Source organism: Lutjanus erythropterus, chromosome 21 (assembly GCF_056507025.1).
Source record: "Lutjanus erythropterus isolate fLutEry1 chromosome 21, fLutEry1.hap2, whole genome shotgun sequence".
Classification (NCBI taxonomy): domain Eukaryota; kingdom Metazoa; phylum Chordata; class Actinopteri; order Lutjaniformes; family Lutjanidae; genus Lutjanus; species Lutjanus erythropterus.
Genome location: NC_139337.1, coordinates 19,106,034 through 19,120,679, shown reverse-complemented (window position 1 = coordinate 19,120,679; position 14,646 = coordinate 19,106,034). Strand labels below are relative to the sequence as shown.

The following is a 14,646-nucleotide window of genomic DNA, read 5'->3' as shown; positions in this document are numbered from 1 at the left end:
CATTCAGTAGCGTTTTTGCAAGTGAATGAGCTTAAAATATTGAGCAGGAGCCATGGAAAAGAATTGCAGCCACATGTGAAATAGTTGGAAGAAGAGGTGGAAGCAACTGTACAGTAGTTGAAACCTCAAACCTCCACCACAAGATCAAGGTAAGCCACATCTTTTCCCATGAAGCATTTAGAGCAGGTTATGTGAAACCCTCACACTGAAATTCTCACAGAGTCCTCCCCCTCCTCTTTATTTATCAATGGTTGAGTAAAATACAGCACATGTGGAGTGGTATATTAGAATGTGTTTCTGTCCTTACCCTGGTCCAAGCGGTGGTCTCCATTCCAGCTTTAAGACAGACTGTAACTACCACGTACTACACACACACACACAGGCGCACAGGGGAGAGGGAGGAAAATAAAAAAACAGAGAAACAGGATTAGTTTGCTGGCAACTGTAGAGATAATAAACATTAATGTTGTATAGTAAACTCAGCAATGTCTGTTAAAATACTCAGGACCCCCACACAGCCCCCTGCACTCCACACACACAGACACACACACAACACAACACAACACAACAAATAAACACACTGATATTCACATGAGACTGTAGGGAGTAAAATGATAGCGACAGTGTGAGATGGAGAAGTGAACAGAGAAAGAGATGGATGAGCGTGGAGAGGAGACAGACTGGCTAGACGAGTTGAGATTGACTGGAGACCCAGAGCAGCTCTGAGGAGGGAGCACAGAGCTGGTGTGCACACAAATACTGTGCATTTGCAAAAAAAGTGCAAATCTGTATGCCAAAAGACACAGAAAGGCCAAACATTTATCGTCTTCAGAAACAAGCACTGAAAATAATAAGCTGCGAACATCGAAGAAACTCCTCTCAGTCTCCATTCCTATTTCTTTATAGAAAGAATTCCCCCTTTTTCACAGCTGGCCCCTAATAGTCGACTAAACTGTTAGCCAGTGAGAAGAATCTCAGTCTACCCTGCCACATTTTCATTTACTCATCAGTCTCAGAAAAACAGCCCACCTCAAACTCCAGAAAGGAGCTGCGCCTCGCCATGAGCCCCGGGGGATTGACCTTTTGTCTTTTAACACTGCAGTCACCAGCACGCTGCTGATAACTGCACTGTAGCTGCAATTAAGCAGTTAGCTCAGTTAGCAGCCCTATTAAAGTGGGACACAGCCTCCAAGATAACAGAGGTCAGTTTGACAACCTGGAATACAGTACCGAGGTGATTTATAGCAGCTCTGACCAGGACTCTGCCTCCAGGGACGATGGAGACATGGCAGGTTCAGGTGAGGACAGGAGGTGTGAAGCAGTCGAGGAGCGATTTGTAACTTAGCAAGTTAATTTGTAGGTATACATCCATCATGTTGAGTGCTAGTATTTGTGTAGTTGGAAGTTATTAATTCCTGTGTTTTGAACAACAAGACTTAGAAATAATTTAACTAACTTAATACTATAAAACTTCATAAGTGAACAAAATGTTCAGTCTCTTGCTGGTTGTTCTGACACAATTAGGATCATTACTGTTTTTGCTGTTAGCATTTATCAAACAGCTTGCTTCGTGCCCCAAAAATACCTATATTTAAATAATTAAATTACTATCATAAATGTGCAATGACTAGCCGACTATTGGCTTAAACTAGCAACTACAAGTCAACTAAGAAAATCTTGAGTCGGGGGCAGTCCTATCCTTTCTGCATCACAATCTCAGTTTGGTATTATTGCACCAAGGTACACATGAATGGAATTTTTTTGGCTTGATGTTTGATGAAAATGAAAACCCAGCAGTTTAAAAGAGCTCTGAAATCTATTCTTCTAACCAACCAATATTCTTCATATGGACTGCCTACAAAAGCTGCATCCAACCAATATTTCCCTTTGTCATTTAAGTCTAAAGGCCTCTTATTGTTTAGTTTTTGGGTTACTGCTTCAGTTTGTTCTCTGCTTTATCTTACTTGTCTTATAAAGACTCTAAGTCATATCTCATGAGTATATGCTCTTAGTCTGTTAAGGATAGGGTCAGTGCATACTTGCATGTATTATGAATGAGCTTCTTGATATGTGTGTCTGTGTGTCTTACGACTATGACTGATTCACTATATTTGTGTAAAAGATGGGTGTTTATGTGATGCAATGTTGCCAAGTACTATGCTAAACTATGTCTCTATTTAATTTTATTGATAGATATATAGACATTGTGTATAATACATGACTGTACTTATTACCATTAACTTAATTACTGCTCCACATTAGCTGGTAGTTATAATATAGTGTATCTTTTTCTTTTTTTTTTTATTGTATATATGTGTAAATAAACAAACAAAACAAAAACCAAAAACAGAATATAAACAAAAATACAGAAAGTAAGCTTACTGTGTAGACCATATTTCCAACAAACAGGTAGTCATTTCCCTGACCGTCACTGAAGGGAGAGTCTGTGGAGAACACACACACACACACACACACACACACACACACACACACACACACACACACACACACACACACACACACACACACACACACGTACAGATGCCTCATGACAAAGTGTTACCAGCCAGAATTATGGAAATGTAGATGACTGAGTGCAGAAAGTCACTTACCATGCTCTAACATTTTGAGCGGAAACCAAAAGAGAATAATTGAATGAATCAGTGCATTGATACAGTGACCCCAAAACACCTGAAAGACAGAAAGAGGGAGACAGAAAGGGGAGGAAGAGGGGAGAAAAAAAGAGGAAAACAAGTCAGTCTCAACCAATGCCAAAGCACATATATGCTCCCTCGCTCCCACACACATAAAAACAGCAATTCCTCACAGTTACATACAACTTCCACTGTGTTCTTGCCATCAAAAGTGCCCTCCTATACTGTGCGCACACACGCTCACACAGACACTCTCACACACACTCTCTCTCTCTCTCTCTCTCTCACACACACACACACACACACACACACACACACACACACACACACACACACACACACACACACACACACACACACACGTACACGTACAGTAGTTTGGCTTGCTGGTGTACCCTCTAAAATGAAAGACTTCCTTATTCTGGCCCTCTGAATCTCATTAGGAGGTTACCATGGAAACATCCCAGTCTCCATGCCACTCTTGTTTACTCGCTGGCATCCCAAACAAACAGCAGGCATCACTCGTCAATCCCACAGACAAGCCACAAGGCATGACAAGTCGAATGCAGAGCGTAAAAATGACAGATAGAGCTTTGATTTAAGCAGCATGGAGCATATGGTTTGTGTGTGTAGATGTGTGTAGCTGCAATGCAGACTGTACATGTGTGTACATTTACCTTGGTGTTGAAGCCCTCAGCATTCTGGGTGATTCGGTAGAGCTGTGGGAAGCGGAGCATGTTCTGCTGGCTGCAAGGCCGGTCAAATATCCCCAGAGTGAACGGAGGCAGTGCAGTAAATATCTGAATCACGCACATGATATACATACATGGACTTAGTACAACTTTGCACATGCTGAACAATATGTTGCACACCCCATTTGTCATTTTGCGCAGACTTTCCTCCACCCATAACCAAACCAAACTGAACTCTGAACAATACGCACACCTCGTTTGTCTTTTTGCAGACTTCTTTATTGTTTTCTATACTACACATATTGTTTTATTTAATGCACAGACTTTATACTGTTTTTAGCACAACTGTTGATCACCTTGTCTACCTAGGTAACCCGGTTTTCATCGTTTTTTTCTTTATTTATTTAGTAAACCTGTATGTTGTATAGTAAGTATGTTTTATATTTGTAAATAGTATAACTGATGGCAGCAGGCAGACAGACACAATAGACTAAGATTTTCATTGTATTGACAACTTGTTTGGTTCTGCATATGACAAAAAAGCTTTTGAATCCTTGGAACAGCAGTTAAAACATTAATAAACATTAATTTAAGATAAGCTTTTATCAGAATTTAGCAAAAAATAGGTTTAAAATTAGTAAATTCAATCTCTAATCTCTGTTTACTAAATCCAGACTAAACTCAAGTTTATTTTAGGCAAGCCTTAAAGGGTGGTGCAACATATTTTAAAGTTAAACCATGATTTAATCAGTTAAAAAAAATGAATCCTTGTTGGTGCAAGCCAGCCATAATGACAGAGTACTGTGTATACTTGTACACTTCGACCAGCTGGATAATCAGTGTTCATACCAGCCTGTCTGCATTAAAAGGAATTCCATAATGTTTTAAAAATGGGGAGCCTGAAGGCATCCACAGTCAGACGTATAAATGCACACAGCAGTCACCAAGAAACACTCTTGAACACAGATGAATACATTTGTGGCATTCAGCAAGAGCAGAGATAAGAGGACAAAGTAGAGTGAGATTGATTGAGAGATAATTCGAGAGTGAGAGACGGTACTAGATGTGAAGAGAGAGGGGTAGAGAGAATGAGGGGGAGAGTGGAGAAATGGAAAAGAGTGAGGGCGGGCACTCACCACATTGTAGAGGCCTATACACCAGCGCTCAAAAAGGATCTGGCCGGAGAACCCGTTGACAAAGGCAAACCAGAGCTGGGACACAAAGAGAGGGATGAGAGGGGATGAGTGTAACAATAGTGGTGCCTTAGGGAGGTACTGATAGTGGAAACAGCAGGGAGAGATGGCCAATTTTGTGACTCTGTTTACAAAATTATAAGAACACATAATGAAACAACTTCTGTGCCAGAAGAAACCAGAAATCCTCCACAATGGAAACTCATTCATACATCATAAATAGATATTGTCTACAGCAGTGGTTTTCAAGCTTTTTCTGCCCAAGACACACCAAAGGGCAAGCCAAAATCTCAAGGCACACCTGAATTTATATTTGTGCAAATAGCCTCTATAACCAACCAAACCATCAGAGGCAACAAGTCCTGGCCAATCAGAAGCGGAGCTCCCTAAGTGCTGGTGGGAAAAAATAAGGCTTCAATCAATGATGGCCTGTGCATGTAGACGCTGTGGCCAGTACACAAATACAGTTAAAGCTGATGGACAGTCTTTGCCAGATGTTGAACTTTTATATGTAAAACCATCAACCATATTATCATCACTATCTTGTTGCTGCTGTTTATATTCAACCTGGACACAAATTCAAAAAATGTACTACAGAATTATTTCAAGGTTGCATACATGTACATTTACATGTATATATTGCTTTATTTTGTTTTATATATTTCATACATATATTTTTTAAATACAACTTTCATTTTGTTGTAATACCTTGAAACCTTGATGTGTCACACAAATTCTAATAATTCTAAGAATTCATCCGCCACCTGGCTTTGCAAATGACATAAACTGGTGTTTGCTTTGACTAAAGGTTTTAAATAAATGTTTTTAAGGTATAGAATTTGCCTCTGGATAGGTAAATGAGAGCATACAAATTCCAAGGCACACCTGGACTTGCCTCATGGCACTGTTTGGGAACCAGTGGTCTAAACACAAGCGTGGCCAATGATACTAATGAAGGTTCTGTTCCATTTAGTGTAGCAGAGCCTTTCCAGTGAGACAACATACACAATAGCAGCACCCTGACTCTGTTTGACCTGAGTGGAACTGAAGCTGTAGCCATATCATTGATAACACCTGTGTTAATACTGCTACTTCATGAATAAGATCTACGTTGGACTGGTTTTAAATATAAAATATGCTAATACAGTCGTCGGACTTCTGCAGTCTTTTGGCAAGAAGTTTTTAATGTATCCCTCACTGAAGTTTTGGCTGGCTCTGAAACCACTTTCTGACTTTATAGAAGTCAATTTACTGAAACACACAGAGTCTAAATGTGACTCTGGCCCAGGGGAAACCTTCATTAACACCTTCACACACACACACATACACACACACACACACACACACACAGAGCAGACACAGGCTGATGAGAGGGCAGATAGAGAAAATGTTTGGGGCCGCTGGTGGGAGTTGTGGCATTCCTGGGCATACAGTGAAGCATACAGCCTAGGGGTGAGGTCAGATACACAACACACACACACACACACACACACACACACACACACACACACACACCCATCCCCCTTATTCTGTCTCCACCAAGTGGACAGAGACAGTCCCTAACCTTTGGCCTGGAGTGGTCTGCAGGGAGCCAATCATGTGAGATAATCATGGAAACACACACACACACACACACACACACACAGAGGCACAGAGTGGTGGTGGTGGTGTGAGCAGGACAGTGGGCTACAGGCTGCGGCTCCCATGAGGACCGGCACCTGCTGGCATCCTTAATGTCAGACAGAGGGGTGAGGGAGGGAGGAGCACAGCTGACAAATACCCCTCATAACAGGCAGGCCAGGGCTGCACTGTGCCCCTCCATCACACGCACACACACACACACACACACACACACATACACAAAGCTGTCAACCCTTGGAGCCAAGGTCTTGTCACTGCTGATCTAAACACACTTTTTTTTTTCTGTGCATGTGTGTGCGTGTGCAAAAGAGACAGAAAGCAGACACCAGAAGGGCACCTCGTCCATCACTGTCAGCCATGTCGACAAACAGCTGCAAAACGTCTCTGTTAATGTAACCGTGTGTGTGTGTGTGTGTGTGTGTGTGTGTTTGTGTGTGTTTAAGACAGACAGGGTGTGGTAGTGCTGAAGCTCCTACCTCTATAATGTAGAGGACCACATTCTTATAGAAACAGTAGAGGATGCACTTGGTGACACGGTTGTAGCTCCACGCCCCGTGGACCAATAGCAGCTTCTCCAGGTAGGAGAACTAGCAGTCAGAGAAAAAGAAGAGATTTATTACTATAATTAGAAGAAAAATAAAGAGTTAAAACAAACATTTGGGATAGACGGGACAGAGAGGACATCAAGAATGTGACTGGGAGACAAGTTAGTCTCACTGATAGAGATAAGTAGTGCAAGATGCCCAGAGGCTAAGAGATAAACAGGTCAAACACTGAAAGTGACAAAGTGTTTGTGTCAGAAAAGACAAGATTCCTCAGTAATTAGGAGAATCTGCTGGCTGCACTTCACCCTATTAACATTTCACTGAGTTTTCATTCAATTCAATTCATAGATTAACTGTGAAAAATCACAGTTACCCAGAACTCGTAGTGTCAAAACAGCTTGTTTCATCCAACCAACAGAGCAAAATTCAACGATATTTCATATACAATTATACAAGCAATACATCATGTTAGAGAAGCTAAAAGGAGGTAAATTATATTTGAATATCATCATTTATTTAATAGGTTATATAAAACCGGCCCTGGAAGGGAAGAAAATGAAAACAGAAAAAGGAAAAGGTGACTTTCTAAAACTGTTGTATTTTCTTACGGACTTTTATTTAAGAATACAAACACTCATGATGAGCCATTTGTTTGTGTAGAAAACATGATACTTCAGTCAACTTTGTAAGGAAATTCTCCTTTCAGCTGTCCGCCTCCAGAGAGGTCAAAGATCAGGATCAACTCAACCCTGAGCAGGTACAGATTCTGTGTCTTCCCTCAGGACTCTTACACAGGGCGAACAACCAAACATGAATCCATTCTCTGTGTTCATGTAACATATCTGTCTGACCCTAACCCCGGCTGTCTTCTGCACGTCTCCATGATATGTCTGCAGCCCACCTGTGCTATGGAGTAGTCAGAAGAGTTGGTGGCCTGCATGCCCTCATTGCCACTGATCCCCACTCCAACGTGAGCCGTCTGAATCATGCCCACGTCATTTGCACCGTCGCCTATCGCCAATGTGATAGCCTTCACATGTTTCTTCACCATATCCACGATCTCTGACTTCTGCAGTGGAGACACTCTGCAGAAACAATACAAAGAGAAAGATAGAGATGGTTTGTTGATATAATAAGTGTATACAGCTGTCTGTATCAGCTGGAAATTAGAGGGACACTGGGTGGAAGATAAAAGAATACTGTAAGAAAGAAAGAAAACAAGAAACAAATTTAAAAGTGGAGGGGAAAAACAAAGATGTAAGCAATTAGGAAAGACAAATAAAGCTGGAAACTACAAGTGGGAAACAGTTGAAAGGGGAAAAAGAAAGAGATGGATGAGAGGCTGGCAGAAACACACACACACACTCCAGAGCTGTGTTTACTGCTCTTCACCGGGTAGTAGGAAACAATGATTCACTGTTCTGCTAATAAGACTCACGTTTGATGTTTTATACTGTATATGTGTGTGTGTGTATGTCTGCATACTTCTGAGTGTGCCTCAGAGTGTGTGTGTTCAGGGAGCTTCCAGTGGTACTCCACCCTCTTGACCTGTATCACTGATCCTCCCGTTCATAACCGGTTCTGTCTCTTCAGTGACAATGAAGAACCAGGGAGGCTCGATTACAGACGTGTCCCTCAGGGGCCACTGAGAGATGACAGTGAGGTGTTCTGCTGCATTTGCTTTAGTATCGTGGATATATTTTTTTTCCATTTTATGGTGCCATGTGTTGAATCTGTTGGCAAACAAGACCACACTTCCACCCAATGCCCTCTGTTGTATTGGTTTTCTGTTGAGTTTTTACCATGGAGGTTTTGGAAGTTTATAATAATTTTTTCAGGGTTTCAACAAAAGACTTTAGGACCTTTTTATGACCATTATGAACGTAATTTAAGACCAATTTCGCATCCATACTTGAAAAAAAAATTAGGTGCCCAGTTCTCATCAGGGGTTATTAGTTCAATACTGGTTTCAGTTGCAGTTGTTATAGCAAGATCAATACAATTTTCCCCCAAAACACATTTATAAGCAAAACTCAACCTTATTTGTAGGTTAAGCTTTGAATGACAGTTGTTTTTTAGAGAGATAAATCAGTGAATGATTGCGTTTGACTGGTAGGAATCTCAGAAGCTGTTTGTGTGAGAAAAATCCAACCCCACACACGCAGTGTTTACGTTCTGAAAAGCGGCATTCTGGACTGAATGACTAGGCTTGAATTTGTCTTCATCTCTGTTTTCAAAACACGCTTTGTATGAGGAGGCGTTGCTGCTGCCTGTCATTCACATGCGCACAGTTTAAGTGAGTCTTGTTCTTACTACCTGCAAACTGTACAGTGAAAACAAGTATGTCTACAGAGGAGGAGACGGGGGAGAAAACTGATACCAGGACTGGGATTAAACTTGTATAACAAGGCAAGTTATATTTCCCACAGTGCAAGACTACAACAACTGTATGTGATAAAAAACATTTTACAGTATCTTTAAAACGGATAATTGTGTTTTATATAAATATACATTCAGGTCCAGTAGGCTGCTTGCATATTAGCTGCATTACTGAGATTAACTCAAATCCAGTTATTAAATATTTACATTACATTTCCCTGATGACACAGTAATTACCTGAGCCTCAGTGATGTATTAGGTGATAGTAATCTGAGTATTAACACTGGACTATCCACTTTAAGCGTGGACAATACTTCAAACAGCTCCTACGAAGAGGAGGAGTCACTTTCACAATGACTCTTTCTGTCTCTGAGCGTGTGTCAAGTAGAGCTGTAACTCTTTGGTCGAGCACCGGTTCCTCACCACGTTCATCAGTGCTGATAATCATATTACAAAATCAAATTATGTGCAGCTGCATGAGGCATCACATGCAAACTGAATACAAAATGCTGCTTTGATAAAGATATAACTAAATGAAATTAGGAGCAGATGTACACTCTTAGAAATAACAATTATAACTAGAACTACACAGGGTTCTTCAGCTTGTCCTTATAGGAGAACTCTTTTTGGGTCCTGATAGAGCCTTTTATAAAGGTTCCACCTGGAATCCTTTCAGGGGGCCCAACACATAGGATTCTACCTAGAATCATCTGTGAAAGGTTCCATCCAGACCCCCTACGAGAGGTTCTGCAGAGAACCCATCTATGGTGCAAAGATTCCAGCCAGAACCACAAAGTTGGTTCTCCAGCTTTGTAGGTTCTGAACCAATTTATTCTTGGTGGAGATGCTCCGAGCCATTTAGAATTTGGTGCGTGAACTGGAACTGGGCTGGTTCCATGTTGGTGAAAAAGGCCCATATGAAAGATTCTACAGTTTAAGAGTTTAATCTAGATCTCACCCTGGGTGTTCTACAGAGAACCCTTCTATATTATATATATTTAAATGTTTTTCTAAAGGTTCACCTATGACCCTCTTGTCTTCTTGCGTTCTACAAAGAACCATATTGTGTTCTACAGAAGAGGCAAAAACACAAGAACTCAAAGATGAAATGATTAATGTGGTTCCAGACAAATCTACATTTATACCACTTGAAACATCTGAATATTTGAGGGTGAGGACCTTGTAACACCCAAATCTTCCCTTCCTATTCCTACAAAGAAGCCTTGATGAATCTTTTCTTCAAAGGGTCATTTCGGGACTCTTATTTCTAAGAGTGTATGACCCATCACACAAACACACATCCGGCTGGAGCCCACAAGTCATAAAGATGGTTTTATCTTTGATGAATATGTAGAAGGATCATGTCCTGGTCAAGCTGAAATCACAGAGCTGGGTGGTCTGCTTCATATTCATACATATGAGGGTGCAAAAACACACATATTTACACACATGCACAAACACACACACACCTCCAGCGAGCCACACCACACAGCAGAGGATATTTCCAGGGGAAAACCTCAGAAAGAGTCTTGGCCTCTGTAGGCGCTGACGAAGGATGGGATCAACCTGTGCTCTTTGTTTTTCCTGTTCCTGCGTCTGAAGTGCGTGTGAGCGTGTCTGCGTGTGCGTCTCTCAGCCTCTGATCACAAATCTCTCTTTATCTCCTGCTCTGTCTCACTCTACCTTTCCTCTAAACACTGTGAACAGTGTCTGGGATTGTGTAAAGTGGCGTTGGGAGAGATGAAAGGCTCCCAGTGCTCTTCACGGTGGAGCTGAGCAGAAAATAAGCAGCAGCTAAGTCCTCTGATAAACAAACGCGCAGTGAAGTCAGGAAGCCATGCGTACGAGTGCACCCTGACTCTGCCGCCCCTGAGACACACACACACACACACACATTCCCAAACTGTGAAACATCACACACATACAGTCAGTAAGACATTATCTCACAGGCACCTCTGTACTTAAAAGACAAAGCTCATTATACACGGTGTTTCCCACACTTGGGCAGGCGCCCAGGTGTATTTGTCGACCCATTTAGCATTCTTATATTGTTATTTTTTATCCATGTAAGAGAGAACAACAGCATCCAGAGTCGATTAACTAGCAGAAAATCTCCCCTCACTCTACCTCTACCATACCTGTTTGCTCTCCAGAGAGAGAGAGAGAGAGAGAGAGAGAGAGAGAGAGAGAGAGAGAGAGAGAGAGAGAGAGAGAGAGAGAGAGACTCTCTGATATATGAACAGATTAAGGTAGTTTGAGTAAACACTAAAATCAGGTGGAGAATTAAGTAGAATTAAAACTGTGAAATAAGAAATAATCTACTACAATTAGTAACCAGACCAGACCTCCCAAGGCATCTTGAGATGATGACAGGTGAAGGAGACGATACAAAACTAATTCTGGACCTTTCTCTGGTCTGTCTCTTTTTTTTTTTTTTTATCTCTTTTGAAATCCTGGATAGTTTTTATGTAATTGGGCTTCTCAAAGTTACATTTTACACAAGCAACTGTACAAGAACAAACTGCTTATATTAAATATTTAAAATTCCAAAAATACAGTGTTGTGTTCAATGAGATTTATGTTAGGAATTCTGAACAGAAAAAGGTTTGAAACCTTGAAACATGTCAAAGAGTAAGCTTTGACATAGAAGTTTCCCAGATTTGTTTCCAGATGAAGATGTGCTAACCTCCTCTGTGCATCTGAAAAATTGCTCAGCCTGGCTCTGTTTTTGTGAAGTTTTGTTCACTTGCTTCACTTCCAATCTGTTTTTTGGTAAAAATCGATGCCCGATGTCCTCAACCTTACTGTCTTCCTTCCAGTCAGCAGTCAACAGGGAGGATTAGAGACCAATTTATGAGGTTGAGAAGCGGCACGTTATTTGATCCACAGCATCCTTTTTATGAGATTATCATGAAAAATGATGAGGTTTGGAAGGAAAATGGGGAGCTGTTGGGAGTTACAAGTAAGTTTCCCAATTGTACAGAAACCAGGCTGACTTGAGAAAATTATGTTACTAATGAATACACAACTTAGAGACTTGACTTACTCACGTGCAGCAGGAGAATTCATATGGAGCGCTGCTGCAACATCGTTCAGTATAAGATAGATATGGGTGTGTAAGGAAGTGTGAAGCGGACCAGACTTTTGATGCAAACTTTCTGTATTTTACACATTTTCAAAAGCTAGTTGTATTCAGACACTTTGCTTCGTACAAAAAAGTATTGCTGTTTGATGCCCAGCCCCAGCCAGGGCAGCAAGAGAGATATGGAAGAGAGGAGGGAATGGGGAAGGAGAGAGGGATGCAGTGAAGGACAGAGGAAAGGAAGCTGGAGGCTGTTTGCAAGGCCTGCAAGACCTGAGTCCGGATATGGGCTGGATATGCAAGGGAGAGTCAATTACTTCCCTCCTGGCTGCACATGCACACGCACACACACACACACACACACACACACACACACACAGACACACACTCACTCATAGAGACAAGAGACGAGTGGAAACTCTTTTGTTAAACATCACAGCTGGCGTTGAGTGGAACATGACCAAAAAAGGGAACATGCAGTAAACATTCTATGAACAGAGTGCACTTTGTATGAATGGAAATGTATAATGGCCATGTGGCAGTGTGTCTGTCTGTGTGTGTGTGTGTGTGCGCTGGTGCCCATTCCGGGGGTACCGGCAGTAAATGAGTCATGGCTTTGACATTTTCATGCAGCGTAGAGTATTACATTGCTCCTGCTGTGCAGCAGGACGGGCTTTTATCATCCGCGTTCATTTACTGACCGTAGGCAACCGACAACCTTTACCAACACACGCACGCAGGTATACAGGCCTGCACATGCACACACACTGGCACTCTGTTTCTTTTTCATGTGCACAACAGAGGTCAAATGCATCTGTGTGATTAAGGATTCAATGGATCTTTTGTGGAGTGTTTGTGTGCATTTTTGCTTTCAGAGGTGCCTCCAGTTGGTTACTGGCTCACTTAAATCACAATGACACAAACTCCCATCCACCTTCTCCCAATCCAACTTTTATCAGTCATCAGGATTTATCTCAAAGATGATGTCGAACATGTCAACACAGCTAATACTATCACCTTTACCTGGGGAAGACCATTTGTGGTCAAAACACGCATGTGCAGGACAAAAGTTGAAAGTGCAAATTTCACTGAGCAGACAGCATCTCCTTTCTTCATCCAAGGAGAGTTTCCCACAACAGCACAAAACTGTGTATCTTTATAAAGTTTTTATAATAATCAGGATGCTTGTCATTTTGACAGATTAAAATTCCGGACTTTGTCTAGACTTCTTGCAGACTGATTTGTTTCAGTTTTTTGGTCACAAGACTGTCTACAAAACTTTTCTTTTTTTTTTTATTAAGGTTTGTATGTGTTTTTGCAGGATTTTCATGCTCCTTTTATGGGCACCACACAATTTTCCACGCCATGTTTCAATGGAATGTAATTCATCATTGACGACCAAGACAAATTGTAATTTCCTTCTAACTAATTATTCCATCAACTGCACTGTGGGCTAATTTTGATTAATATCTTGCAACCATTTTCTGTGAGTAAGAATCTGATTGAAAAGTGAAATGTCAACACAGATAAAGACTAAATGGGTAACTTCTGTATTTTTCAACCTGGATCCTATTTTCACATGTTTTTGTGTCTAAGTGACTAATGGGGACAAGAATTTTTGAAACTGGTCCAGTATCGTGGGACACCGTCAAAATATATCCACTAAAAGTGTTAGTTTTCGCTGCTGACAGGCTCAGGTTGTTGTTATAATTGTCTAACAACATCATGGAAATGATCGCTACTGAGATAAAGCTTTTTCAAAGAGTAAGATACATTTTATTTAACCAGAAACAGCTGTTTTAATTGCTCCCACCAAACTTGCTCCTTGTGCAAAACTGTATTTTAACATCATCGTCATCTTCATTCAAAAAATGAAAATATGGTCTAGGTTGAAAAATACATAAGATACCCTTTAAGCACTAATAAAGTAAAACATTGAATAGAATTCCAAACTTTTCCCAGTTTTACAGACCTGCATAGATTCTCTGTAATAAACCCAATATTTGCTTATGCATGTGTTTGTGTGTGATGAATGAGTCCTCCATACCGGCAGCAGATGACAGCCTTGCAGGACAACGCCAAGTCAAGGAAGGCCTGGCGGAGCTCAAAGGACAGTGCATATTTCAGTGTCTGACCGTCGATGATGAGTGCCAGCTCATTTTCCTTCCTCAGAGAGTCGCCCAGGGACGAACAGTGAGCCGTCAGTGTGGCACGAGTAGCCTGCAAGGAGACAAAGACACAGAGAATGATAAACTAAGCTTCAAATGTCTGCTGCATAATATTCTCGATTAAACTACTAACATTTGATCGCGTGGTCAGTTATTGTTGACTAATGTATGTTAACTTGTTACAGTAGGAACAGTGGTTGCATAACCCTCAAAATGAGCCACAACTTAACCGTACATGCATGTGTGTACGTCATAGATGTGCTCTGGTAGACAAATAAGACTACACCTCTTC

The 14,646-nt window shown here is 41.2% G+C and overlaps 1 protein-coding gene across 10 annotated transcripts in view; it reads right to left on the bottom strand.

Moving 5' to 3' along the window:
- Nucleotides 1–14,646, bottom strand: part of atp8a2 (ATPase phospholipid transporting 8A2) — a 70,676-nt gene that overhangs the window by 12,327 nt on the left and 43,703 nt on the right. For all 10 annotated transcript variants that reach the window (XM_084747413.1, XM_084747416.1, XM_084747418.1 and 7 more), the window contains 8 exons: nt 14,234–14,406; nt 7,627–7,810; nt 6,657–6,767; nt 4,483–4,557; nt 3,332–3,454; nt 2,613–2,691; nt 2,383–2,444; nt 308–364 (listed from right to left, as the gene is read on the bottom strand). In XM_084747413.1, coding sequence (XP_084603539.1) covers nt 308–364; nt 2,383–2,444; nt 2,613–2,691; nt 3,332–3,454; nt 4,483–4,557; nt 6,657–6,767; nt 7,627–7,810; nt 14,234–14,406 — 864 coding nt within the window. The remainder of the gene's footprint in view (nt 1–307; nt 365–2,382; nt 2,445–2,612; nt 2,692–3,331; nt 3,455–4,482; nt 4,558–6,656; nt 6,768–7,626; nt 7,811–14,233; nt 14,407–14,646) is intronic.